This window comes from Triturus cristatus, chromosome 8 (assembly GCF_964204655.1).
Source record: "Triturus cristatus chromosome 8, aTriCri1.1, whole genome shotgun sequence".
In the NCBI taxonomy this organism is placed as follows: domain Eukaryota; kingdom Metazoa; phylum Chordata; class Amphibia; order Caudata; family Salamandridae; genus Triturus; species Triturus cristatus.
The window spans coordinates 840,211,771-840,239,266 of NC_140591.1; the positions used below are offsets into that span (position 1 = coordinate 840,211,771).

Genomic DNA, 27,496 nt, shown 5'->3' on the forward strand with positions numbered 1-27,496 from the left:
AGGAGATCGAAAAGAAAAGTTTTATGATGGTATACCTAAGTTCACTGGGTTTGTTGATATATATGACATTACATATACAATTTTACCCCATCAACTTGAGTCAAAACTCATCACTAGTTGACAATTGAAATCACTGATCTTGCACCCCGAACTGTCATAGAATTGACCATATGAAATGAAAATACAACACAAATAAGGCAGCCATTGGTACTTTACTGTATTTGTGTATATGATTTGGTGATTTTAGTAAGAAGTGTAATGGGTAAAGCATAGTGAGATTAGGCTGGCCTCCTATGAAGCCATTAGTAGGGTATGGAAGCCAGAGATGTTAGTGAGGAGAAAGGCTTTATTCAACGAGCCCCATTGCATTGTGACTACCGAGCCAGCACTCCAACTGAAGGCTGCACCTTCATGGCACGAGACATCGACAAATGAGTTAACAGGATGCAAGCACGACACCAAGGACTGGCCCTCGAGAAGAACAGCAATAAAGATAGAGGAAACATAGAAGAGATAATACTGGAAACAGACGAGGTAGGACAGTGGGAATTCTGGGAACAGGCGAAAAGGAGGAATGAAAATAAGATATAAGCTGGGAACAAGAAAGGAACATACCACTGCAACTGAATAATGATTTATGTTTAATACTGAAGTTCCATTGTAAACGAAATCGTTACACAAGCTTTTTGTTCCGGTAAGGAAAAAAATAACTTATTGAGTTTGTGTTCAGAAATTTTACATCAAGTCGGATCAAATTTGGATATCTTCTTACAAATGGCCTAAATGATAATATTTTCAACTTGAACGTATATAAAACAGCATCTTCCTTATTTACTGTAGTACACTGCTCTATTTTATTTATGTAACAGATCCTATGTCATATGGAATGTAACATACAATTTGCTAGGGTGATGATGCACGCAATACTCTAGATATGGCAAGGCTCTGAATTATTTTGTTTTGTTATTCACTTTCTTGGTGTCCTTGATATATTGGTGTACTTGATGTACTGGTACAATGTGATGAGAGCCCCAGAAGTATGGAAATGGCAGGGTGATGGAAAATAGGGCATAAATAACAATCACAAAGTGTATACAGTAGATGAACCAGGGAGCCTCACACTGACGGCATGGCTGAGGTCTTGAGAATAGTGAAGCAGTCAAATATAATAAGGTTTTAAAAAATGATACAGTATCTGCAAGTGTACAAAATGTACACAGTTGGGCTATGTGGCCAAGGCTGAAAACGGTCCACCCCTCCCTAATTAGGGTGAAAGGAATGACTAGGTCATTGGCAATGCAGTGCTTAAGATGACACCCGGTATGTGGGAGCACAGGAACAGCAGCACTGCTGGCCAGGTCCCACGGGCAATGGCTGGGTGCCATGCTTGAGAGAAGTTCCAAGTCGGTGTTTTAGCCTCAGGCTGTGCTAGTGTCAGAAATCTTAAGTGAGATCCAAGAGACAAGTATGAAATAATAGTAGACGAGCAACCCTTTCGCAAATCCTGCTACAATTTAAGGGATGATCTTCGACTCAATCCTTTAGCCTCGTCGCTTTCAAGCCATGTGTTCTGAGGTGGGGCAGAGTCCACCAACACAGAGAGACAACACAATGCTTCCATTGCATGGGAACAGCAGACTGTTTTTCTCAAATGCTAGGAGCTAAAAAGTACCCAATGGTTCAACAGTAACCATCTGATAGAACACACTCCACTGCGGTCCAACACTCTCAACATCTCACGTCAGTTGCAACCTGCTCCCTATTTTTGGAACAGATAGGAGATCTCCCACACTGTCACAGCCAGCATCTGAGTGGTTAACAGACTGCTCCAGACCCTTCCTAAGACCCGCCAGCCTTCCCCCCACCTCGGAGTCCTGCAGCAATCGACTTCGTGGAGCATCTTCGCTTTACCTGCCACTCAAGACCATTTATTGCAGTGCACTTGCAGATGCAGCAGAGGAATTAAACAATAAATAGTACAAAACATAATACAACTGATAAGCATTAGGGTAAAAGCTACATTACCGTGTTTCCAGTTGTGTACTAGACATCAGGGTAATGTTCCCCATACCCTCCTTCTACATCACCCTCCTGTGAGGGTGAACGGGACCGGTGCAGGGACAGCTCTCCCACTATTCTTTTCACAACTTCAAACACAGCAACTGTGCAAAGGTAACCTTTTTTTAAGGGCAAAACTTTAACAGTTGTGGCAAGTATCTCCCCTAGCACTTGCTCAAGGCTAGGCGTGTTATAGCTGTTTGTGTACAGTGGCATGACATTAATGTACACTGTAACGTAAATAAGTTTAATAAACATGAAATACTTTTTTGTGGCTTTCCCTTCAGAGCAGCAAATATTTTAGAGGATAAAATTAAAGATGTGATATTTAAAATAGTTTTTAATCTCTCTGGTGTCTGTAAACATGTGAGACACTAACAACTAGTGCGGATCTGTGGAAAAGTGGGGTACTCTAGCATTTATAATGGCATTTTATTTTTAAGCTCTTGTGGATTTCAAGGTGGGACAGTGGTTTAGTTGCTTTACACATACATAGTTTCAATAAATTCTGGCTTAAACTCATGCAGACTATGTCCACTGTACATACCTGACCCCAAGAAGATTAGAGGCCATGTTCCCACACTATACCAGCCCTAAATGTAAGGCTATGGCAGCTACCTTTCCCCACATGGTATAGTTCTCTGTTGTAATCAAGCAGGCAATGGTTGACAGAGGCCACACAAAGAATCAATGAATGGACTGGCAATGTAATATAGGTAACCCTAAGGAGTGTCTGTTAGGGCTCACGCCATGTCTGATGGTGAAAAAGTTCAACAGCAATTTATTGACCTGGTGCCAATTCTCATGAAGAGGTAGATTTCAATGAATTGGAGATCACACAGTCCCAAGAATACTGCAAATGGATGCATGATTTGCGCATATTTGCACAAACCAAAATTGATAATAGAGGTTGCTGTACCAAACAAGTTGTTAGTCCAGTGGCAGCACTGAAATATGAACACCTGCTATAGGCCATTGGCTCAAAACAGGTTGACTAACCTCCTTAGATATCACACGTATACAGATTACATTAGAAAGAGAAACACAATCTCCAGTGGCATCAAGGGCACCAACATGCATTTTCTGACTGTACCCATGGTGCGCAAGGAGCAGATCTGGGATAGCCAACCCAACAGTGAATTTAGGGTACACGCGTCACCAGCTATACAATAGATATAACTAAATGGCTTGTAGTTAGTGGTTGGATGTTTAACCGAGTTGATTGTTTTTAAATAATGACGATCTACTTGAGATAATGTGAATCTAACTGAAATGCAGATGATGAACAACAAAATGTCAAACACGTTATTTTTAGATGTACAAATATAATATGGCATTGCTGTTGTGGTATATTGATGCTGAACTTGGATCATAGAGCTTGAAATTTGAATAAAAATCAGCGAAAGAAAATACATCACAGGGTGCTCGGAACGCTTAAAACCTCGGGGTACAGCGAAAGTAGGTGGGACGCCAAACAACAGGAGTCAGCAATCTCCGAGTCACACAGTTACAATAATATTGTGTATTTACTGCAAAACCACTCACCTGTGAACTAGTGTATTCTTTAGACCAGCTTTTAGACCTCGAAGAATTGTCTTTACACGGGGAGTGAGGATTGCTTGTGATACGTGAAAGGCTCCGTGCTTTGAACGCTCTTCAAGAGTTGATTCTAAAAACTGTATTAGTTTGTATACATCTGTTGTGTTAGCCCATGGTGCTGGCATTGTATTTCCTGGCCACAGAAAAGTATAGTCATGACTTAATGAATGATGGTAGAAAATAAGAACCTAAATCACAAAAAGAAAGAAAAGCTTTACAATACACAAACAGTTCATTTTTAAATTTTAATGTCAAAACGATAATAATTGCTATTCAAATACTAATGATTAAATAATTTTAACTCAAGGCTTTAAATGAATGTAATCAGTAAGAGTAATATGTGTGTAAAAGTAGGAAAGATGTTCCCAATGGCATACAGTATGAATAGAAAGGAATAAAAAGTACCCTTGTGTACATAAGGTTGTACGACATGTTTTTGGATTCTTTTTCCCAGTATGTATAATTTACAATTTAAAAGGGATTTTGGAAGCAATCATCCATTGCAACATTACATTGCTAGTTATATCCCTCTATCATTGCCAATCACAATGTACCAACAACAACTAATGTCCAATATCCACTGCAAATATTTATTTATTTTATTTATTTGAAAAGATTTATATGCACTGGCTAGACCCGGAGGTATCAGAGCACTTTACATTTGGTAGGGCATTGTTTCAGAACATTGTCACATGGTTTCATCAGTTGCTGGAGCGTCGCATGCTCATTTGATACACACTGTGATTTGCAAGCAAAGTTGTCCTGGTGCGTGTAAGTTGCAATAAAATGTACAAATGATTTGAGATAGGTGACAGTGTTGCCTCCTTACTACTCATTCATTTGCTTTGGTGCCGTTATATCTGAATGCATGGTCGTGGATGAACAATAACATGCTATTGTGTCAGAACGACATACATGCAAAGTTTAGTTGCATGGCAACTACACATTCTATAATTACATTGTGTTTAGTACCAGCTAGGCTCCAGTTCCGCATGTGAGATACTAATCTGTTAAACTCAGGATCAATTATGCTGATTTTAACAATATTACCCTCACTAATGGCCTTTACATGTACCCTTTGACAGAAAAATAACCTGATATATATCAGTGATGGATCATGTTATTAACTCCTCTTTTATTTAAGTGTTGGTAGATTTAGCAGGGAGTTCTTGATTTACAAATGATGTTCACATTTACCTTTATCCATATTAATTTACTCACACAATCATAAAATGAAGAACAGCCATTTTACTTGTCACTGTATCCTAAATAAATCTGGTAACTATAAACATTTGATAATAATTTGTCCATAGTTAACTGTTATATCTATAGGTAGAGACTGCTGACAGATCTTTCCTGCTAAAAAGTAAAACTGTTGTATATGAGCTAAATGACAATAGCATACAAAAAGATGATAGTTTCTCTCTTGTAAAAAAAAAAAAAAAAAACATAGAGGTCATCTATATGAATGACCCAATAAATACGATAGGCCTGGTAACGGGATTTACTGGCCCATTGGAATTATAAGATCTGTATTGTTTCCCCTGCAACTTTTAACAATTCAAAAACAATAAAATGAAAGATCTAATATAAATTTGGTAGGAATGTAGCATTACCAGGTGAATTAAACCCAGAATTACCAATTTGCCTTGTAATTCCCCAATTCTCATTGGAACCTGAGGGTTCCTTCAAAATATCCCTATCTCCGCACCCCCAGAGTTAACGAGTAATGGTCACTCCTGGGTGCAGACTTAGCGGGTGTAAGTATTGGACCCATTGTATCAATAATATCACATATTACTTTGTGTACAAATAAACAATATAATTTTGGCTTTAAAGTGTACATTTGAGATTTATGAAACCGTTTACATTTATTACAACGGCATCTAATAACAAACATAATAAAGAATAAGAGTATATACCTAAACACGTATAATGTTATCTGTGAAGAGCTCCTAAACATGTGATTACAAATGTCCAAGCCGATAGTGGCAGCAGTTAATGTTCGATGATTATAAAGTTATTTTCCTTTTCCATGCACTCTGATTGGACTTTAAAGTTATTTTAAGAATTAACACTCGCCTTCAGATCAGATGTGGACTATTCTTCCCTATTCGCCATTGCCAGCCTGTGTATCTTGACAGTGTAATTTATTTCTGTGGATTGAGAGTCTCCAGGGATTCAGTTACAATTCAAGGATGCCATTCCCTACTCTGCCCAATAGGTTAATGGCTGCCTAAGCAGTTAAACAGAATGTAAGGACAAAGGCAGCAGGGCGTGCTTCTTTCAGTGAATGCATAACCACATCTTTTCAGTCCTAAATTACATAATTAAATATGTTATATTTACAAATGCTTTATTGCAATTTAAAAAAAACTATTGGCACAGCATTATATGTCAATATTCATAGTACATGCATTTACATATACATCGAGTTCTCTAGATGTCGTCCACCTAAACTGATACATTTTAATGACCTTGCTGTCTTGACTAATACAACAGAATCACAATGCAGCGTATCATGACTGAGTGCCTTGGTGACATGGAATATGTAAGAAATAAACATTTGTAACTGAGTTCCTTGGAAATTGTGTGCAGCACGAGTATTAGCAAACCATGGAATTTGTACCAACAGCTACCACATAGGGTGGGGAAATCTTCAAAATCATCTGGGGCTTAGCAGTGGAAACACTGGAGGTAGTGCTCGGCCTGAAGTGTCAGAAGCAGTAATCACACTGTCAGAAATATTCTTCTTCCAGTTCAGGGCAGTTCTAACATCTTAAAGTAGGACATATGATTTGACAAGGAATTATACAAGACGTATTTTTTAAAGCATGTAAAGTTGTACCAACCATCTACACACAAACCTAACACCTCATAGATAAGTCACTTTAAACTTTGCTTTATCAACTTTGCAAGGATATTAAGGTTTAAGAAATAAGATTTTGAAAGGGTTGACTTGCCCACCGTGTACCACTAATAAAAGATGCTAAGGACATATACTTTGTATCTGACCAACCTTAGTGAATGCAGACAACAAAAGTATGCTGACCATAAATTTAACAGATAAAGGGACAATTTACACAATACTGATAATTAACAGTCACACTATCAAAGATATCTAATTTATTTATATGAAGTTCAGCATTATTTCATACACTGACTTCTGCTCAATATATCATTTTGAAGTGTCTGTAAAACAATAGATCTGCAACGGTACTAGAATATTCAAAAGTATTAAAATTCTATATTTACTGTATCTCCTGAATCTTAGTGATATAGGATATGCTTTGTGTAGTTGACAAAAGAACATCCTTTTGAAGTTTCTGTAAAACCATATGTTTTATTAAGCTGAAGATTAGTGGCATTTCATGCACTGGCTTCCACTCCCTTATAACTTCATTATGAAGTCTCCGAAAAATGATAGGTCTGATTTACTAAAAGAATATTAGAAAGTATTATCTATATTAACGGATCAACTGAATCTCTGATATAGTACAAACCCGGTACTGCTGATATAATAACTTTTTCTTGAAGGTTAAAAAGATAGGTTTTATGTAAATAGAACTTGGTGTTATTTCATACACAGACATTTACTCCGTAATAACATTACGTGGAAGTGTCTGTAAAATAGGTCTGCACAAGTGTTAGCATACTAGAATGAATTATCATCTATAATTACCATGTCAAGTGAAGGTTAAGATTACAGGCTGTTCATGGTGCCACTGCCATAATAACTTTATTTAGGTTGGCTTCATCACTTGTGAACCAGAATAAGTATTATTTACCTGTGGTTTACTTTCAATAAGAATAAATTAATTAAATATTGCAATAAAGTGATATAAACATGCAATGTGGATTTACTTCTGAAGATTTATTTTTCAGTGAGGAACCTGTCACTTCATAGTTAAATTCCAAATGCTTCATCTGGACTCTCCATCCTTATGTCGCTCTTATGGCAGTCTAACTCCTTCTAGTGTTTCTTTTTTCTTAGTTGCATGCCAAAGGAATAATCAATATCCTATATTAATAGCCTTTGATGAATAGTGTTTCGTATTTTCTGAGCTACCACCCCTTTTGCTGATTTTGGAAAACCACCCCAGACGTATGTTATTTTGTTAAGCTTATCAGCAGATATTCTAAGAGTATTTACGGCTCGAGGCTCTCAGTCTCTTTTTCTGGGCAGCAAAGGTTAACTAAACACAATGTTATGATACATTGTTATTACTGATTCCATGGCTCTCTGTGAAGGCTATATTGAAAGAGTTATTTAACAAGCTGTGATCCAACCAAGAATTAGATGTATGGATCATTAAGATGAGAGTGAGGATTCTTCAATCAGTAGTTGCACCTGCTCCTGATATTAAAGAATTTCACATAATTCAACTCAACTCACAACTCTTTGGGACCAATTTTAGTTGGACCTTTGGGTGGTAGGTACTGATTTACCATTTCGCCTCGGTCCAACCCAAAATGATATTTCCATCCGAAAAGAGTGCATATTTCCGTCAGCAAAAAAAGAAATTGAGCACAGTTTGGTAGATGTAGTGCCCCAGCATATTCTGATTACCCCAAGGTGAACTCTCTGTTTACTGATCTGGTTATGTTGTGTAATAAAAACATATTTTGTTCATATGATTGGCAACTACTGCTTTTTTATTTTTGTGAAGGCAAAATATTGTAGAGTGAATTGCCTGCACCTCCTTGGTTTTTGAGGTTACAACATGATGTGTAACTGATGCATAAATAAATGGTAATTTAGGCCTATGCAAACAACCTAAACAACCTTTACCCTAGGAAGTTAACTCTTTTGATATTGAAAGGCAACATTTATATAATTACATGGGAGAATTCTTGGCAAAATAGTTAGAGAGTATTTCTTTTCATTTTGTCATATTTAGGTCAGTCACCTCTTTCTGTTCACAAATGTTCACTCAACCCAACTCAAGCGGGATTTATAAGGTGCGGCTAGTCATCCATGAGGGTATCCAGGCGCTAAGTTTCCTGCTGCTTAGGTGGGTTCAGTTGAACATCCAGGTCTTGAGTGCTTACTGCAATTTCAAGAGAGAAGCAGAGGTCCGGAGGTGCAGGGAAAGGTCATTTCAGGATTTAGACACAAGGTAGGAGTAGGAGCATCCTCCACTGTTGCTGCAGCAGATGCGAGTGCTATGCGCAAGGGAGAGGGAGGTGGAGCGCAGGTGTCCAAAAGATTGGTGAAAGTTGGGGCAGTGGTTGATGTAGGCTGATCCTTGGCTGTGCAGGGATTTGTAAGTGTGGATCAGCATGTTGAATTGACATCTATTCTGTATGGGGAGTCAGTGGAGTTACTTGAGCTGAGGGGTGATGTGGGTCCATTTGCGAGGTCGAGGAGGAGTTTGGCCACGGAGTTTTGTATGGTTTGTAGTCTCTTCGGGAAGTTAGTGGTGATCCCTGTGCAGTGTGTTGCCGTATTCCAGGCTGCTGGTGACTAGGGCTTGAGTGACAGTATGTATGGTGTTGATTGGGGGGCATTTGAAGATTTTCCGGAGCATGAGAAGAGTGAGGAAGCAGGCAGATGAGACTGCGTTGAAGTGAATCTACTGTCCAGGAAGATGCTGTGATCATGAGCATGGTCCATCAGAGTGGGTTAGTGTCCTAGTTATGGGGGCTACCAGGAGTTGTTCCACGGGAGGTATTGTTGCCGAAGACCAGCACTTCCGTTTTGTCAGTGTTGAGTTTCTGGCAGTTGTTTTTCATCCAGTAAGTGACGTTCGTCATACACCAACAGAACTTTACTCTTGTGGTTGTGGGGTCTTTTGAGAGTGAGAGGATGAGCTGGGTGCCGTCTTCGCAGGATAGGATATTAAATCCATGGGCTCTGACAATATTGGCCAAGGGGGTCATGTAGGTGTTGAGCAGAGTTGAGCTGAGGGACAAGCCTTGAGGAATGCCACAGATGATGTTCTTGAGTTCCGAGGTGAACGGTAAAAGTGGGACTCTCTGGGTTCTTCCAGTGAGGAAGGAGGCGATTCACTTGAGGGCTTCTCCTTGTATTCTGATGTGATGAAGTCTTTTGATGAGGGTGTGGTGGGACACGGCACTGAATGCTGTTGAGAGTTCGAGGAGGATCAGGGCTGCCATTTCTCATGTTGTTGGTGGCAGCAATTAGGGCGATCTCAGTGCTGTGGTTGGTGTGGAATCCAGATTGTGAGGTATCCAGAAGGTGCCAGTTCTCCAGGTGTTAAGTGAGTTGGTGCTTGATGGCTTTTTGAGAACTTTGGCAGGGAACGGGGGCAGAGCGGGGACGGCAGCTTTTGAGTTCACTGTGGTCGGCGGACAGTTTCTTGACAAGGGGTTTGACTTTTGTGTGTTTCCATTCTTATGAGAAGATAGCTGTGGTGATAGAGGCGTTGAAGAGGATGGCAAGTTCGCTGCTGATCTTTTGCACCCGATGTTGAAGATGTGGTGAGGACAGGGGACCATGGGGGCTCCTGAGTGGAAGGAATTCATGATTGCTGTGGTGTTCTGTATGGTTAGCTGGTCCCAGGTAGTGAGTGTGTGGTCGTGTCTTGCTTCAGTGGGAGCGAGATGGCCGAAGAGGACAGAAATGGTGTGCTGGGGTTCAAAGTTCTTGTAGATGGTGGAGATCTTGTAGTGGAAGAAGTCTGCTATGGTGTCACAAAGTTCCTGGGAAGGGGTGATGTTGTTTTTCGTGGCTGAGGGGTTAGAGAACTCTCTGACGATGTTGAAGAGTTATTTTCTTGCAGTTGGAGCTGTCTTCGATGCAGTCCGCCAGAGTGTTCTTTTTCATCTCCTTCAGGAGCTGGTGGTAGTGGTTGATGGCTGTCTTGAAGGTGGCTCTGTCTGCGGATTCCTTGCTGGTGCACCATTTTCTTTCTAGTTGCTTGCAGTTGAGTTTCGTGGTTCTCAGCTCTATGGTGTACCATCTGGCCTATTTGGTGGATCTCTTGCGTTTGCTGAGCTTGATGGGGACGACTCTGTAGGCGCAGTTGGTGATCCAGGCAGTGAAGTTCTTGACAGTTTGTTCTAGGTTGGGTGTGGTGTCAGGGTGGGAAGTGTTGAGGGTGTCAGTCCACTGGTTCTCTTACACTTTTCTCCAGCTACAGTGGGATGTGCTGTGTGGCTCAGGGGCAGTGCTGGGGGGTCAGGTGATGACGAAATGGACAATGGCGTGGTCTGTAGAGGTGAGTTCGGTAATATGACCGTACTTGACTCTGTCGCTAGAAGATGGGGTCAAGTGTGTGCCCTTTTTTGTGTGTAGGGCTGGTAACTAGTTGGGTGAGGCTGATGTTGCTCATGCTTTTGAAGAGGTTGGCGGTGTTGGTGCTGTTGAGATCAGCGAGGTGAAATTTGAGGTCGCCAAGGAAGATGTAGTCCTTGGAGTCAATGTTGAGTGGGACGATGAAGTCAGGAATGCCGTTGCAGAAGCTTGGGCATGTTTCTGGCGGTCTGTAGGGGAGGGTGCCTATGATGGTGGATTTTTGCCATGTGTTTGGAGTTTACGGTCACTTCAACCACCAGTATCAGCTGAAGTAGAGAGGCAATCCAGTGATTTCACGAATTCCTGCCTAGAGCAGAGAATGATAACAGCCCATATGAATGAGGACCAACAAGAAGATGGCCACCTATCACACTGAAAGCCAGCACGTGGTGTTTTTATGCACGGCATAATATATCCCACTCACTTGCATCCGCATAATGCTTCCTGCCATCCATCCAGATGTCCAAGAACCTTAACTCATAAGAAATAACTAACATTTCAATAGAAAGCCATTATTCTGATTCTTTGGGGTATCCACTCATACCACTTTCTCATCACCAGGGACTGGATGCATCTGGCCATGAAATGCAATTATCTTGGTCTTTATTCCAGGGAATATCTTAGTCAATTCCTTCTGGGTTTCTGCATCGATTCCTCACCATTTATCCCCACTCTTCCTCTAGCACTTATTAGACCCAGCATAAACAGTAGACCGTGTTATATTGTAAACTGAACTCACTGGCCAATCAGGATGGGGAAGCAAGGATTTCCATAGAAGAACTAGTTCATGTCAGAGCAATCATACATGTCCATGGGTAGGACGGAATATTATTAAAATGCGAATTAAAAAAATATTTAAATTACGTCCTGTGAAATAAAATTTAGACTCTTGCTCCCAAGACATTGCCTGAGTGGTGAAAGCTCCCACTGATAAGGGAGCTTAACTTGACGAGTGCAGAATTCTCCCGCTCCGGCAGATAGGTGCCTAAAAGAAGTTCCAATTGGGTAATCCTGTAGCATTCCAAATATTCCTCCTCTTTTGACACAAAACCAAAAAGGCATGACGTTAAAACAGTGTACTGATATCAAACCCATGCACCGCAGGTAAGAATTCAATTCCTTCACAGCATTAACATCAGGAATATCAATCTAAGTTTAGCAGTTGTGGTCTATAGTGCACTTATACTGTTTAGACTTCCCGAATAAAACTGGGAAGTCACATTACTCTCTTTCATGTGCTTTAACCTGAGATGAGCTGAAGTCGAAAAGGGTGAACTGAAGAGATTTAGGCGCAGATAAATGACGCTGTGCCATGCAAATGAACCGCAAATAAAGAAATTAGCTAATACGGATAAAAGCTTCAAAAGCGAATACAAGTGCATTAATGGTCATGAGAATATCTAAAGCCTGTTATAGAAAATGTTGAAATTATAGCAAAAAATTGTCTGCGTAGAAAGTGACTTTAAAAAAAATCACGAGAGACTGCGATAAGACAAACGTTGATGGGAAGTGTTTATTTGTTTGCCTTGTATGTTCAATCCGAGAAGACACCTTGAAGTAAATTCAACAGATATACACATAGAAGTGCATCAGGATATTACACCAGCACTGTAAATGTAATGGATTATTGTTTTCATCAACAGCTTTAAGGCTAAAGCCTTCACTAGTCTTAAAAGTGGCATGTGTATTGCAAAGTCTATGGTTTTCCATAATTATTTTGACTAATCGACTCTTGGAGATTGTACGCAGGGAAAACCATACACATGAGCAAATTTACAGGAAATGTGCATTTGCACAATATTCATTTCCATTTTCACTCATATACCCATGTAAATCGAGTATTAGGGACTCGGTTCCACGCATACTTCCTCAATTTACTAAAAATTAGTGTAAAGTGCTTTAAGTGTGCAAAGGTTATTGCAAATGTTTGTGAACAGTAAACTTTGTGGGTGTTCACCACTTTTGCGTTATCCGCATCCACAACACTCACATGTGAAAACTTATTTTCCCAATGCCTTCTTCATACATGCATTTTGCACCCTTCGCAGTTGATGAAGAGTGGAGGGTGGTAATTTATAACAAGTCACACATATCCCTAGAAGTGCTGCATCTTTGTATGCACATTTAAGAATGACTAATTAAAATGTGATGTGCTTTACTGCATGCAACTAAACTCAAGAAAACATACTTTAATGAAGTTAAAAGTCACATTTGTCCGCTCTTCCATGCACAGTTCCATTATCTGGAGTGCAATAAATAACTGTACCACACTTCTGCTTATTAAGTGCTCTAAATAACAGGTGTTACTTTTACGCAATGTAATGGTATTCAATTTACTGACCACAGAAGGATGAACGTTGAGTTGGCATTTCTCAGACCTTGTGACAAGCACAGCTTCCCATATCTGCTCAAGGGCTGAACTCGAAGGAGACATTTTGCATGAAAAAATATTCACACTGCAAATAAATCTAAGGTTTTACACTTCACAGTTGTAGTAAGCATCTAATACATTATAAGGCAAGTATGATTCATAAGAGTGGGTTATTTACGTCAACATACTGCTGTAAGTAAACTTCCGCATTTATGACATACCTTATTATTATAATTATCAGCCTCTTGGTTTCCCATTAGTGCATACATTTACCTCTTTAATGTACGTACCTGATAGTTCCTTTCCCATACATATTTGAGTGTCACATTTTCTACACAGGCTGTTTCACAAAGTTTTGGTCCAAATATTTCTTGCAGCATACTGATGATGTGTGCATGATGCTCATAGTTCATTGCATAAAAATGGTTAAAATCCAAAAACACCACTTCTTTTTTGTGATGTACTAGGAATTTGTTCATTTCCATTAATCCATCCCACACCTTGATCCCAAACAACCCGTGGATAAAATAAACCTCATGCCCTGGTTCGCCTGGTTTGGAAGACACGCGTAGATCAAAGTACCGTATTCCTGATTCAAGTTGTTCCTTGAAGGTCAAGCTTTGAGTGACAGACCATTTTTTCATCAATTTCTTCACCAAAGAAATTCTCGCTAACCGTTTAATTGACATGGCTTGGTCAGGTCCAACAGGAGACTTTTCATCCACCCAAAAGCTGAAGGAATCATGTGAACCTGGAAAAAGAAAACAAAAAGATCAGTATAATGAAAAGCGAGGCTCATTGCAATGTATCATGACTTATGATGAAAAGTCAGTCTATGAACTGCTTTGATCTTTACTGCTGGTTATTCTTGAATATTCCACCTCTCAATCCAAATTTCCTAATCAACATAATTGGAAATCGCATCCAGATGCAATCCAAAAGAAAAAGCGATATTCCACCTGGTGAAATGTACCTCTGAGAGAAATAAGAGATAATAAAAGAAAGGTGTCTGCATTCAATATTTTCATTAGAGCGGGTGGAGCAACCCACCCTTCATAGAGATGCAGATACTAGGTGCACTAGCACTGTCTCACTTTCCTAGCTGGCCCAAGCGTTTCAGGGCACTTTGTAGGTGTCTCCACATTTAATGTTTATGTTTATGGAAAATGAGACCCCTGATCACATTGTAAGCAGTGTCACCTCTCCATTATCCTTTTAGGATGGGATGGAGAGTGGGCAAGATGCCTCCGTAGCTCGTCTTCTGAGGAAGATGAAAACCACGTGAGACAATGGACACTCTGCAACGGAGGCAATAACGAGGACAACAATGGAGCAATAAATGGAGTGGAAGAGTGGCAAATCGAGTGCTGTGTTCGTCTAACTAACTCGCCATCAACACGCCTCCTGGTTGCACAGTCACTGGTGGCATGGGAAAGAGCTGAGGGGACTTACATCAGGAAGCCAGTGAGGGACCATGGCGCAAGGCAAAGTTCATCCAGGTATCTCTTGCGACATAAAGGTGTACCCCAAGTGAACGTTTTCTATGAGCCGATGGAAGCAGGAAAGGCCAGCTGGTAATGCTAAGAGTCTGACCATGAGAATTACCAGTTTCTTCAGTTCTCCGCAAAAAAGACAAAAACAAGAAGTGTTCTCTTGATTCCTCGCGTGGGGATAGACATTGTTGGTGTGCCCCACTGTCACTGAAGGTAGCTGCAAAAAAGCCACGGGGGGGCAATGAGTATGAACGCCACACCCTAGGTTAAATGTGATAAAACTCAGGATGAGACAAAATTAGCCAATAATGATAAAAAGTGACGGCTAGGTAAATAAATGCAAGGCTCAATTAGTGACAGTATCTGGAGCACAAAATGACACAAGTAGAGACAGGTGTAGAGTGGGGTCTCTTGACACAAAGCAGCAAAACTCCAGGGAACAACTTCAACCTTTTTTTAGGTTCAAAACTCTGTGGCTGGTAGATCATCTAATTATAACTAAGATTAAGAGATTCGAAAACACTGTGCAGGCAGCAAACCGGAGAACAATATGATTGGACTAATTATCAAAAGGTACATATCTGCGGGAATATGACACTGACTCCTTAACCCCTTCCATGCTGCGCGAATTCCGCCGCTGTGCTGACGGTTTCTTGCGCGGGCGTGGTCATGACGGAACGGTTCCGTCATGAGCACAGCTCAACCGTGGCTCATGACGGAACCGTTCCGTCATGAGCACCGAAGGGGTTAAACAAAGTTTATTTTGACACCTAAATAATGGGAATGAGGGTTCATATTGCATTATGCTCTCCAGTAGAGACCCTGGGTCAGCTAAACCAGAACAGGGCACAATGGCAACAGAGTTATTTGATGGCATAAGTAGAGCAGTTACACTGAAGGGAGTGGCTATAAAGAGAGACTTTGGGCCATATGTAGGTAAATATAATTTACCGATTCTTAAATACCGAACTTTACCGAATCGGTATTTAAGAATCGGAAAGTTATATGTAGGTAATCATTCGGTAATAATTACCGATTCGGTAACATTCGGTATACAAGAATCGGAATTTACCGATTCTGTAAATACCGCGGTGGTATTTACCGATTCGGTAAAATCCGAGGTGGTATTTACCGAATCGGTAAATACCGAATCGGTATTTACCGAATCGGAAAAACGAAATCACATGACTGGATGAAACAGCCAATCCTGTGCAACCAAACCCCACCCAACCAGGAAGTGGCCACACCCAGGCAGGTGCAAACAATCAACTGACTCTGGAGAGGCTGGGAGTGCAGAGGAGAGGCAGGGAGCCAGTGCCTGATTGTGCAGCTCAAAATCACAATGTCCAGCCAGGAGACACAGAGAGATGGAGGGGAAAGGAGGAGAAAGCAAAAATTTAGACCCAAGGAACTCCAGGTACTAGTGGAGGAGGTGGTGAAGCAGCACCAGAAGCTGTTTGGGAGGCAGTCCCTGCAAGTGCCAGAGTCGGAGAAGCGGACCATATGGCTTGGAATCCAGGCGCAGGTCAATGCTGTTGGAGTGACCCCCAGGGACATTGAGGTACTTAAAAAGCGCTGGTACGACCTGAGGATCGTCACAAAGAGGAAGATGGGGAACTGGAGAAGGAGGCCAGCCGGACAGGAGGTGGGAGTAACAGGGCACCTGCCCTTACCGAACTGGAGGAGCTGGTGCAGTCCACAATAGAGCACGAGAGTGTCGTGGGGCTTGGGGATGCCGACAGCTCTGCCAGAGCCGCCACCCAACAAGGTAAGACGAATGCACAGCAATGTAGCCCCCCCTACCCCTATCCCACATCCCCCATTGTGAAATGATTAACCTACTCCAGTCCATGTGTTAGTGCAGACTGGCAATGCATTATGGGAGATGTAGTCAGGGAAACCCCAACCATGAACTGAATAGCACAGAACAACAAGGCATGGTACACACATTAGCCAAAAGCAGGCAGAGGACAATGTGAGAGTGTTACAGAAATTTATTGTGATGCTTGCAATACAGGCCTTCAGGTACACTGAGCTGATGTTGCATTTCTGTCCACAGATGTAACATCGCGCAGGACTGCAACAGGAGAGAGGGCACACCGGCAAGACAGGACAGGGCTGGCCAGCACAAGTTCTGCACAGATGTCATTGCCACAGCCAGCATCACCACTACCACAGCCAGCATCACCACCACCACAGCCAGCATCACCACTCATGCTTGAGTCACCGGCCACATCACCGCCTGCATTTGTGAGGTCGAGGAGGCGTGCAGCTGCCAGGTTGCGAGTGTTGGAGACCTCATCTGATGACAGCAGGGGCCCGGATCCAAACACCATGCCTCAGGATGGGAGCCATGCCACTGTGCCCTCCACCTCAGAGGGAGCACACACGGGTGCCAGACGGCGCCGCAGGTCGTGGGTGCAGAGTCCACCAGCACACGTTGACAGCCATGGGGTGTTCTCGGGGCTCGAGGGCAACATGCTGAAAATACAGCGCCTACAAACAAAGGCAGTGATGTCAGTTCAGCGGCAAATGCGGGGCCTGAAAGCCACTTTCGACAACATGGACAGGGGCATCAGCGCTATGGCGGTGGGGATGAGTGACATGGCAGCGGGAATTCGGGACATGTCCCAGTCCATCAAGCTGTTGTGCAGCAAATATGATGCTGACAGAGCTGCACGGCGCCGGGAACGGCAGAGGAGAGACAGTCACACCAGGGCACTCAACCGGCTGGCAACTGCCACGTCATTACTCTGCAGGCGCTCTGTGGCTATGCAGGAGGGCCTGACACACTGCAGCAGCGACGTTTCTAGGGGGAGGGTGCAGGTCACCAGTGCACTGGAAGTGCTATTGACAAGCCAGGCGGCCACAACTGGTGCTGGGGATGCTGCGGAAAGCATCGAAACCAGCAGCAGGAGCAGCATAACCTCCCCCCGGTCCCAGATACACGCAGGAGCAGCAGGCGGCATGGGGCTGCCACTAGTGAGGAGGCGCAATCCGTGGCATCCCACACTCTAGCGCGTGGCCGCAAACAGTAATGCTGCACGGCATTGCCTAAGACTATTGGGTGACGTAACACTGGACTTGCTAGCAGTCATTACGCAATGTTGCCAGAATGGCATTTTCTTGGTGTTGTGGTGTAGTGCCGCATTATTAAACTACATCATGACATCCAACAACTGGCTGTGTCCCCTTACTTACTCAGAAATAGTTGCATGTGATCTCTGCCCGTCTCTCTCTCCCATCTGTTGCTGTTGGCACTCCAGCTGCATTGGCCTCTGGCTGACCTGACTCATCCTCATTGTCCTCAAAATCTGTTAGTTCCACCTCTGTACCTCTCTTCGTGGCAAGGTTGTGCAGCATTGCACAAGTGGCAATGATCTTGCAACAGATGATGGGTGTGTACTGGCGTGCGCCTCCGCTCTTGTGGAGGCAGCGGAACCTGCTTTTCAATAGTCCAAACGTGCGCTCCACCACGTTGCGTGTAGATTTGTGTGCCACGTTATATCGCGTCTCACTCTGGGTTGATGGGTGTAGGTAGGGAGTGAGGATGAATGACCGCACGGCATATGCACTGTCGCCTAGGTGAGTAAAAGGGAACCATCAGTCACATGCCTCAATACACTATGATTTGCAAGTATCATGGGGCGTCACTGTTACTTACCTAGCAGGTATCCTTCTCCAAATTCTCCGGCAAGCAGTCGTGTGTAGATCCCACTGTTCTGGAAGATGTAGGAGTCGTGGGTGCTCCCAGGAAACTTCGCAACAATATCAGTGATGATGTTCCCTGCATCGCAGATTACCTGCACATTGATGGAGTGGGTGGACTTTCTGTTCCTGTAGATGTGCTCAGTGGCAGCTGGTGGGCAGATTGGGATGTGTGTGCCATCAATACAGCCAATGACATGGGGGAACTGTGCCATGTGATAAAAGTCAGTTTTAGTTTTCTGCAGTTCAGCCTGTGTGTTTGGGAAGCTTATGTAGTGGTGCATTCTCTGCATCATGGCATCCAGGAACTTCCTGAAGAAACGGGACAGGCAACTCTGGGATACACCACCCACCGCAGCTATCACCCCCTGGTAACTGCCAGATGCGAGTAGATGTAGAATGCAGAGCACCTGCACATGTGGTGGTATGGCATGCGCCCATCTTGTTGGCTGGTCCAGGAGTGGGTGCAGGTCCCTTATCAGGTCCATGATGGTTTGTGGGTGTAGCCTGTACCTTTCATGTATCTCTGCGTCAGTCTGTTGAAAGAGTGTGATGCGCTGTCTGTAGATGTGTTCCTCCCGTCTCCAAATCCTCAGACCTGCTGCCTGTAGACGTAGGCGCCTTGCAATGACATACAGAGCAGCCATGTTGTCCACGCTGCTGCATTTTGGGATTGCTTATATGCACGGTTGATGCTTACCACCTGCTTTCAATCTGTGTTAATTACCGACTCTTAATTACCGAATTTCATGGATTTCTTAATTACCGAATTTACCTACATGTCTTTTTCCGTTTTACCACTTCATATTTACCACTTCATATTTACCACTTCATATTTACCGAATCGGAAAATATGTATTCGGTAAATATGAATCGGTATTTTAGAAATCGGTAGATATGAATCGGTATTTACCGCTTCATATTTACCGAAAATTGGTTTTTGGCCTCCTACATCTCACTTGACTAAATACCGGTCGGTAACAGGATATTTTCCGAATTTCGGCCGTTACCGACCGGTATTTAGCTACCTATATATGGCCCTTTATGTGCTATCCAAAAAGGGTTCTCCTGTTCCCTAATGTCAGGAAGGAGACTCAGACATAGTCTCAAGGGATGCTTTGCAATCATTTATCCAGCTTAGCAATGACTGACATACAAACAGAAAGCACATGTTTTTTTGCCGGTTGATGGGGCCCAGTCGTTGCTGAAGGACATCAAAAGTGCCCAGACCACAAAGGGAAAGAAAAAAACACTTTAGCAACGGTAACTGCATTGGGACACTGGCGCCACACAATGCCCCCCAGTTCTGGAATTCTATTCCACTATGCATCAGGGCAAATCTTCCATATGTTACCTTCAAGAAGGAACTTAAAGTTCTAGTTCTACTCTTTCAACGTCATTTTCAGCAGTAAATTGCGATAGAATGCATCGATCCTAATGGATATAGTTACAAATCTGAATTTTGACCCGGTCATTATGAATCGCTCTAATATCACCGTGTATATGCAAATAATATATCTAATCCTAGTAAACTCTCCTTTAGTAGCTTTCCCCTGATTTATTTATTTATATTTATTTATTTAGTGTTTTCTAGAGGGCGAACGTGACCCGTTAGAGTATCAGAGCGCTTGTTTTTGAATTGTTACTTTCCCCAGTTCACTGTTACACTCTTTTACGCTGTCTTCGAATATTGTCCTGCCTGGTTTTTTTTTTACTTGATTGATTCCATACTGTATTAACCTGGTACCTTTCTGCTGTGTTCTTTGAGTTATCCTGCTCCTCTGAAAAGAGCTCTGCTACCATGTGGGTCTGGTTCTCGAATGTACAACAACAAATACATAAATAAATAGCATAGTGATGCTGGAGAGAGGGAAGAGGATCGAACGATGTGAGGGAGGGATTTATAAATGTCTTGCTCATTTTTTTCCTTTTTTGTGGGGCTGTCACTGCCATTGATCATTCTCAATTTTAAGTATCTTCTTCTCTAGAATTAAACCTATGAATTTTTGTAGACTCTTCAACAAAGATGGTATAAAAACCTTTGCTTTTAACATTTAATATTTCAGGAAGTTGGGAGTTCTGCAGTAATAAAGCAATTTCTGACATACAAAAAGGTACCTTGTTGCGGATATTAGTTATTCCTTCGATTTAAAGAAACAATATTTGCATTCAAGTTAAATCCATGGACAATGTTTTGTTCAAATAAAAATGTGCGATGTTTGAAAAGATTTATAAGTTTCTCACAAACTCTAAAATCCCACATATATATTGACTGCTGTACTACATTAGCTAAAATACATTTAAATCGAAGTTCAATAACATCCTGGTATACCGCTAAGAGATGATGGCACTTTCAATCTGATGAATTGTACCTTTATTACGAGGACCATGCATTTCATGACCAAGAATTACAAGGAATGCAGGTATAATGTATTGACGGGGATGTGGGTAAAAGTTCCAGGTAGGTAACAGTTCAAAAATGGGGAATTACTCCAGTAATCAGGTGGAAGAACTCTGATCCTAGGGTAATTCCCTCTTAGTCTACACAGCAACAGTCAATGTATAATTTGTGTTTGTCCTCTTAGCAGTCTCCTCTTTGGTTAGATGGCATTTCCAGGCCTCCCAACACCAGGCACTCGTGATGCTCTCGTTCGATTTTATACATAGAAGGCGTCAGACGCATTTGCTCTTACTTATACCCAGGCTGCTGCCTCTAGAGTGCGTCAGGGGGCTCCGCCCACATCGTTTTTTCACATTATGTGGATGGCAACTGCAAAGAGCAGTTACCATCCACATAATTGTTTTTTTGATTCAATTAGGGCTTTAAGCCAGTGGAGTGCTGCTTAAGTTCCTGGCTACCTCTCCAAGGGAGCCAGGCACTTTCGAGCTGGACACATGTTCTAGTAAGCATGTGTCCCTCAGCATTTTACATTTTAAAAAAAAAATCTCTTTGTAGGCAAAGGCTGGCCTAGTGCCAGCCCTGGCCTGCAGTGTTTAGGGGTCTGAAGAGACTTCCCATTCATAATGCTAGCAGCATCATCATATTTACAAGCAGTCTCGGTCTCCAGGGCATAAACCCTGTATTCTCTGAGCTGCCTGTCAATCACTTTCACAGGCTCCAAGCAACATTCTTTACCGACTTGTCAGCTGTGATGTGTTAGGAAAGGGTGTTGCTAGCAGTCTGTGAAAGATTGCAGGCATGCGACTCGAGGTCACAGAGTCACGAGCCTCTGTGACCTCGAGCCACATACATGCTTTTGCTTCCGAGGCTGAGAGGGCACGCATGGCATCTCAAGCCTCCGATCCTGGACTGGAGCAGCAGCAGCAGCACACCCTGTTGCAGGCAGCCATTGGTGTTCCAGATCAGGATTTTGCCGGGCAATTAGGAAAGGAGGATGGAGGCCCTCCACCATGACTGCCAGCCTGAGGTTCATTTTTACTGTTTTTGAAACAATAAAAACAAACCGCACGCTGGCACAGCAGAGCACACATCCAGAACGCATGTATTTAAAAGTGTTAAAAGTGTTCCCTTTGAGTGCTGTTTGAGTGCTTTTTATCATGCAGGGCGTTTTACTTTAGTGCATGAGGTTATATCACTATATTGACATTTAAAAAAACTGTTAATAAATTCCTCTCTATATAGTGATATAAACTGGTATTACCAATAACTAGCTCCATCCGGTCTACTGGCGATGCTATAAATGACGCCCTTACCACTTGAATATTTATGTTGTATGCAACCCTGGAAGTCCTTGTTTACTAAACAAGTGTTTAACAGCAAGACCACTAAGTTTAATGGACCCATCTCAGGGTGTGACCCATAAGATGCCAGATGTGAGGGTTAAGCCAGGGTGCCTGCACCACAATATAGATGATCCCTTCCCTCAGAGCAATGATGTGTTTCTCCAGACAACAGAGTGGTTTCTACATCACCCTCTGAGGAGACATTCAATGGACGAGACAAGCAGCATTTCACATCCGTAGAGACACTGAGCTACAGCCTCTAAGCGAATTAGAAGAACCATGGCCCAGGGGTATATACTTTCAGGGAAGGCCCCAGATGGGATTTGACTTGCTGATTTATCTTGTGGAGAAATTGGGCTGCCTGAAACCACTATTGCAGTGAAGGACCTGAAGCTGTATGCATAGGTAGGGTTTACAGTCTTCGTGACTGCCCTGAGACCATGCCGGTGAGATGCTTTGGCTTGCATGTAATATCACGTTACATGACGGACTTTGGCTTCACAGTGGAGGGCCACAATAGTGTCCCAGGCTTGCTCCTCTATATGGTAGAGGTATTCAGATGAGTGTCCAGTCCGAAGCTGGAATTTGCCCCGAACCAAAAGTGGAAGGCCCTCCGAAAGGAAGATTCTACTCTCCCAAACATTAACATTAATTTGAATCCGGTCCCAAAGGCCCCTCATCCAGTCCCAAAGCCTCACACATCTGGAATTTCACCTTCCCCAAACTCACGGGATTTTCCCCTGGGTCCTTCCATTAAGATGCAGTTGTTTAGTAGCACACCTAGTGGAACATGTATATCAAACTCAAGGGGGTCTGTCACTCCTGACTTTTCCTCGAGTTTTTATCCATTAAATAATGCTTAAGAAGAAAAAAATGCTGATGTCTGAATCTCTACTTTGTCTGGAAAGAGTTCTGTTGTCTATTTTAGCCCTAATAGAGAAATTTGTAAGTAATTCTGATTATATCTTGGATTCACTTCTGTCTTTGACAAAATGTATCATTTCTGGCCGAAGACCCCCATTTAGTAACGCCAGCTTATTTCCCTCTCATAAGTACAATTCGGGTAAGGGAATTTATTCTTTATCTCCTTTGGAGCACAACTCCAATCGGTCAAAATCTATCCAAACATGTTCTGTTTTTTATTCTAATTGTCGGGACTTTGGCACTCAGGCTGGCATGCCTTTTTGTAGTAGAAAACATAAAGGCAAAGAAAATGCAGACTTATTTGATTACATGCAATCGCCCTCGCTACAGCAGCTCTTTGAATTTGAGGACTCTGTTCCTACTCCTGCATCTTTGTCCTTTCAGTGCTCATAGAAGGAAAAAACAAATACAGAACAAAAGGTTTTCCCCATTTTCTTAAAAAGAGGGGCTAAAAAAACTGAACATTTTATAACCGAGGAACCAAAAGCTGAACATTCTTCATCAGAGAAGAGGGAAATCAAAACTAAAAGTAAATTTGTCTGCAGGAAGAAGAAGGGAAACAAAGGAAAAACATTGAAGGATAAATAAAAAAAAAGAGCAAAACGACTACGCTTTGACCCTAATCTAATTTTAAATTTGTCTCAGAGTTCTGACTCGAATGTTGCAAAGAGGGAAGAAGGTCAAGTTGAAACTATCTCAAGGGTACCTCGTTCACCATTATTAAATACTAGTGCCTCAATCGCGACTTCTCAAGAAGTTAATACACCACTTCTAAGCTCTACATCGGTGGCACAGTGTAACCTGAATCTTAATGCTGCTCTATTTGCCTCCTCTTTAGGCAGCAATGTTATCTATAATTCTATTGGAACTGTGTCTGAGGAAGTTTGCCAAGTCAGTCATTTACCTTCTGTACCTTTTTCTCTAGATTCTTCTTTTAACTTGGATCATGAGCTGTATATGAATAGATCTTTTCTATTGAGCTGTTTTGCTGAAATTCCTGACCTCCAAATGATCCAGAGTAGCGATCTCACCCTGGTTCAAGTCCAAAAACCAAGCAATTATGGGGGGTCTAGAGTGACGTTTGGTTCTAAGGTGATTTCCTATCTGATAATGTCAAATAGTGATAAACTACAATGCTAAGGTATCGATGTTCTTGTACCCAAAGAGGAGATAGCCTCTAAAAAAGCGATTTATAACTGGCAGACTACCGCCCATTCAGATCTCTCACCACAAGACTTATCTCATCTGGAGAAAGAAAGTATACTGCAGGTATCCCTCGGCAAGGGGGTAAAGAAAGTTTCCCTCCTTGTGGTGAAAAAGAATAATCAAGCACTGTCTGTAGATGAGGAAGATAATAAATGTAGTTGGGTAGCAGGGGCTCTTAACACAAATAGATCTTTGGGTCTAAGACTTGGGAACTCTTCCTTGCAAGGGTCTTAAATTGATCTCTTGAAATGCAGCCGGTTTAAGCACGAATAAAAACAAATTGTTATTCTTGAAAGAACAGAATGCTGACATAATTTGCATACAAGATTCTTGGATCATAAAGAACTGGTCCATTGAAGATTATATCGTGCTGAGCCATCTTGCGCTCCCAGTGAACAGATGATATCCAAAAGCAGGTATTGCTATTTTGCTCAGAACAAGTTTTAGATGGATATATAAAGTTATCTCCATGCTTTCAACTTAACGCAGGTGATTAAGCTAGATCTTAAGGAAGAACATGATAACTCAGACTCTCTGCTGATTGTAAATGCGTATATACCTCCTGATGCATATAACTCTCATTTATTAAAAACAATTTTTATCTCCACTATTATGGAAAGTGAAGATTGCAGGCATCTAATGCTGATTGGTGATTTGAACGGCAACATTTCTACCCACAATATAAGGTTTTTTGCTTATGCCTCAAAAAATGAAGCTTTAAACATTCCCACTGTTCAGTTTCGGACTAATAGTCGGACTGATAAAAGAGGCACACTATTACTTGAAGGCCTGAGAAACCTAGACCTATTAATTGCTAATGGGAGGGTTGGGACTGATATACCAGCAAACATAAGGCGCCTACTGGAGGAACTATTATTGATTACTTAATTGTTTCAGCAGATTTTTTTTGTAAGCTCTCAAGTATGGAAGTCTTGGTAAATGAGCTCAGTGATCACATGGTGATCTGCTCTAAATTCGAGATGACTTACGCCAAAGTAGGTTCTTGGAATTTTAAGGATAGCTCAGTAGGTTTTAATACAACAAACTGCAGAATCCAATGGAATAATTTAGCTGTTTGAAAACTTAAAGATAACTTAACAGTTTTAATGGGAGATCAGAAGCATATAGTAGTGTTAGATTATCATCCTTCGGGGGCGTGGCTTGGACGCCGAGGGAAGATGGCGGATCTCCGATAGCTCCGCTCGGACGCGGTGCTATGTAGCTGCGTGGAAGGCTTCCCAGCGAGCTGCGGTTGCTGTCTTCATAAGAATTCGTCAGCGGAGCATGTCGTGATTCGGAATTGCCCTTCATCGGCGATTTATATCACTCCTATCACCCGGAGACGTGGCGGTTTGATTTCCTGAGGTAATACTGGGCGGCCGCCATTTTGTGTCGCGGCGCCCGTATCTCATTCCTGCAGCACCGCGCACGCATCTCCAGGATTCAGTCATGCTTTGATGCTTTAATGCTTCATTTTTCTCCGAGAGGGAGTCTGTTCTAAGTTCTGCAGTTGCCATTAACCCCTGGCCATGCTTGTTCTGTGCCGTTTTTCTCTCAGGAGAAGGTTTCATAATCTTTTTCTTCTTCAGAAGCCGTGATTAACCCCTATGTTCCTGTACTTACAGAGCTACAGGCTGGATGCGGTACAGCTTTATTTGTTCTAAGGTGATGCTGTAATGGCTATATAAGACTCTTCGTCAAATTTCACAACGTATGAGAGAATTCCGCATACTCTTTCCCGCCAAGAAGGTGTCAAGTCAAAGTGCCAAGATGTCTAGTGACTCCCATCCTCCAAGTAAACCGTCTTTTTCTGGTGCAAAGCCTAAAATGCAGAAGAATGACCCGCCTTCACCTATTCTTTCGTCACAAAGCCCAGTACTAGATAACATACTAGAGGAAGTGCGTCGTCTTCAACCCTTCATGGTCGCCACAAATGAAAAGTTGCAGCAAATAGAGGACCGATGGATTGTCATGGAAGGTAGGGTGACTGAGTTAGAACAGCGCGTCAGTGATGCTCAAGATGTTGCCACAAAAATACCGTTATTGGAACAAGAGATTCACAAGCTAAAGCTTCATACTGAGGACTTGGAAAATCGTAATCGAAGGAATAACCTCCGTCTTTTTGGTTTGCCAGAGAATATTGAGGGTCCTGATATGTTGCTTTTCCTCCAAAAATTCCTTCATGATCTCTTGGGCCTTCAGTCATCGTCACCCTTGAATATACAGAGAGCTCACCGCTTAGGTCGCCTTCAACCGAATTCTACCAAACCACGTGGTATCATCATGCTCTTTCTGGAGTTCACAGAACTTATGACTGTTCTCAAAGCAGCTAAACTTAAACGTCACCTATCGTGGTCAGGCCACAATATCTTTATCTCACAAGATGTCTCTAATGCGACCAACACTCGACGCAAAGAATTCCTTGCATTGCGTCCACAAATGAGACACTTGAACGTCCAATATGGTATACTTCATCCCTCCATCTGCAAGATCACGCACGATGGCCAGACAAGGTCCTTTGATGATCCGGGAAAATTGAAACTGTTCCTCAATAGCATCTCCTCTCGGAATATGGACACGAATCATTGAGTGCTTTTTCTTATTGCTGCTTTAGTGTGGTGTTCTCAAAAGCTTTTTTCTGGTTACCTTAGATATTTCTTATATATAGCTCTTCGTACGCTCTATTGCTTATTGCATGTTTGTTAATCACGTCTCTTCTTCTTCGTTATTGGCTCTTACCTGTTCAATTCTTTCTTCTTTCCTTCATATCGCCCTTTCTTTGCTCTTTCCTTACAATTACCAGGTTTATTCCTGCTTCCAATCTTATCCATGTGGTATGTACCGCTGTCTTCTCTCCGGTCTCATCACGCTCCAACTTCACTTTTTTATTGATGTCTTTCAGGTCTGGACTCTCGTCCTTGACCTGTTTTTCTTCTCTACTTTCCTACACTCTCTACGTCTGCTTACCTTCTTTCCCTCCCCTGCTCTTTCTCACACTTTCTTACTTCAGTCTTTATTTGGTTGGTGCGTCACTCTTTTCCTCTTTCGAGATTTCCCATGTTTCCTCTTTGTTTTTTTCTCTTCATTTTTCCTCGGTTGTGGCGCTTTTAGACTTCTCTCTATTTATTCCAT

General features: G+C 42.2%; 1 protein-coding gene across 1 annotated transcript in view; it reads right to left on the reverse strand.

The window, feature by feature from the left end:
- Positions 1-27,496, reverse strand: part of PLCXD2 (phosphatidylinositol specific phospholipase C X domain containing 2) — a 155,477-nt gene that overhangs the window by 13,891 nt on the left and 114,090 nt on the right. Inside the window, exons 2-3 of the mRNA XM_085622333.1 lie at positions 13,580-14,040; positions 3,604-3,845 (exon numbers count right to left, since the gene is read on the reverse strand). Of these exons, the coding sequence (XP_085478459.1) occupies positions 3,604-3,845; positions 13,580-14,040 (703 nt within the window). The remainder of the gene's footprint in view (positions 1-3,603; positions 3,846-13,579; positions 14,041-27,496) is intronic.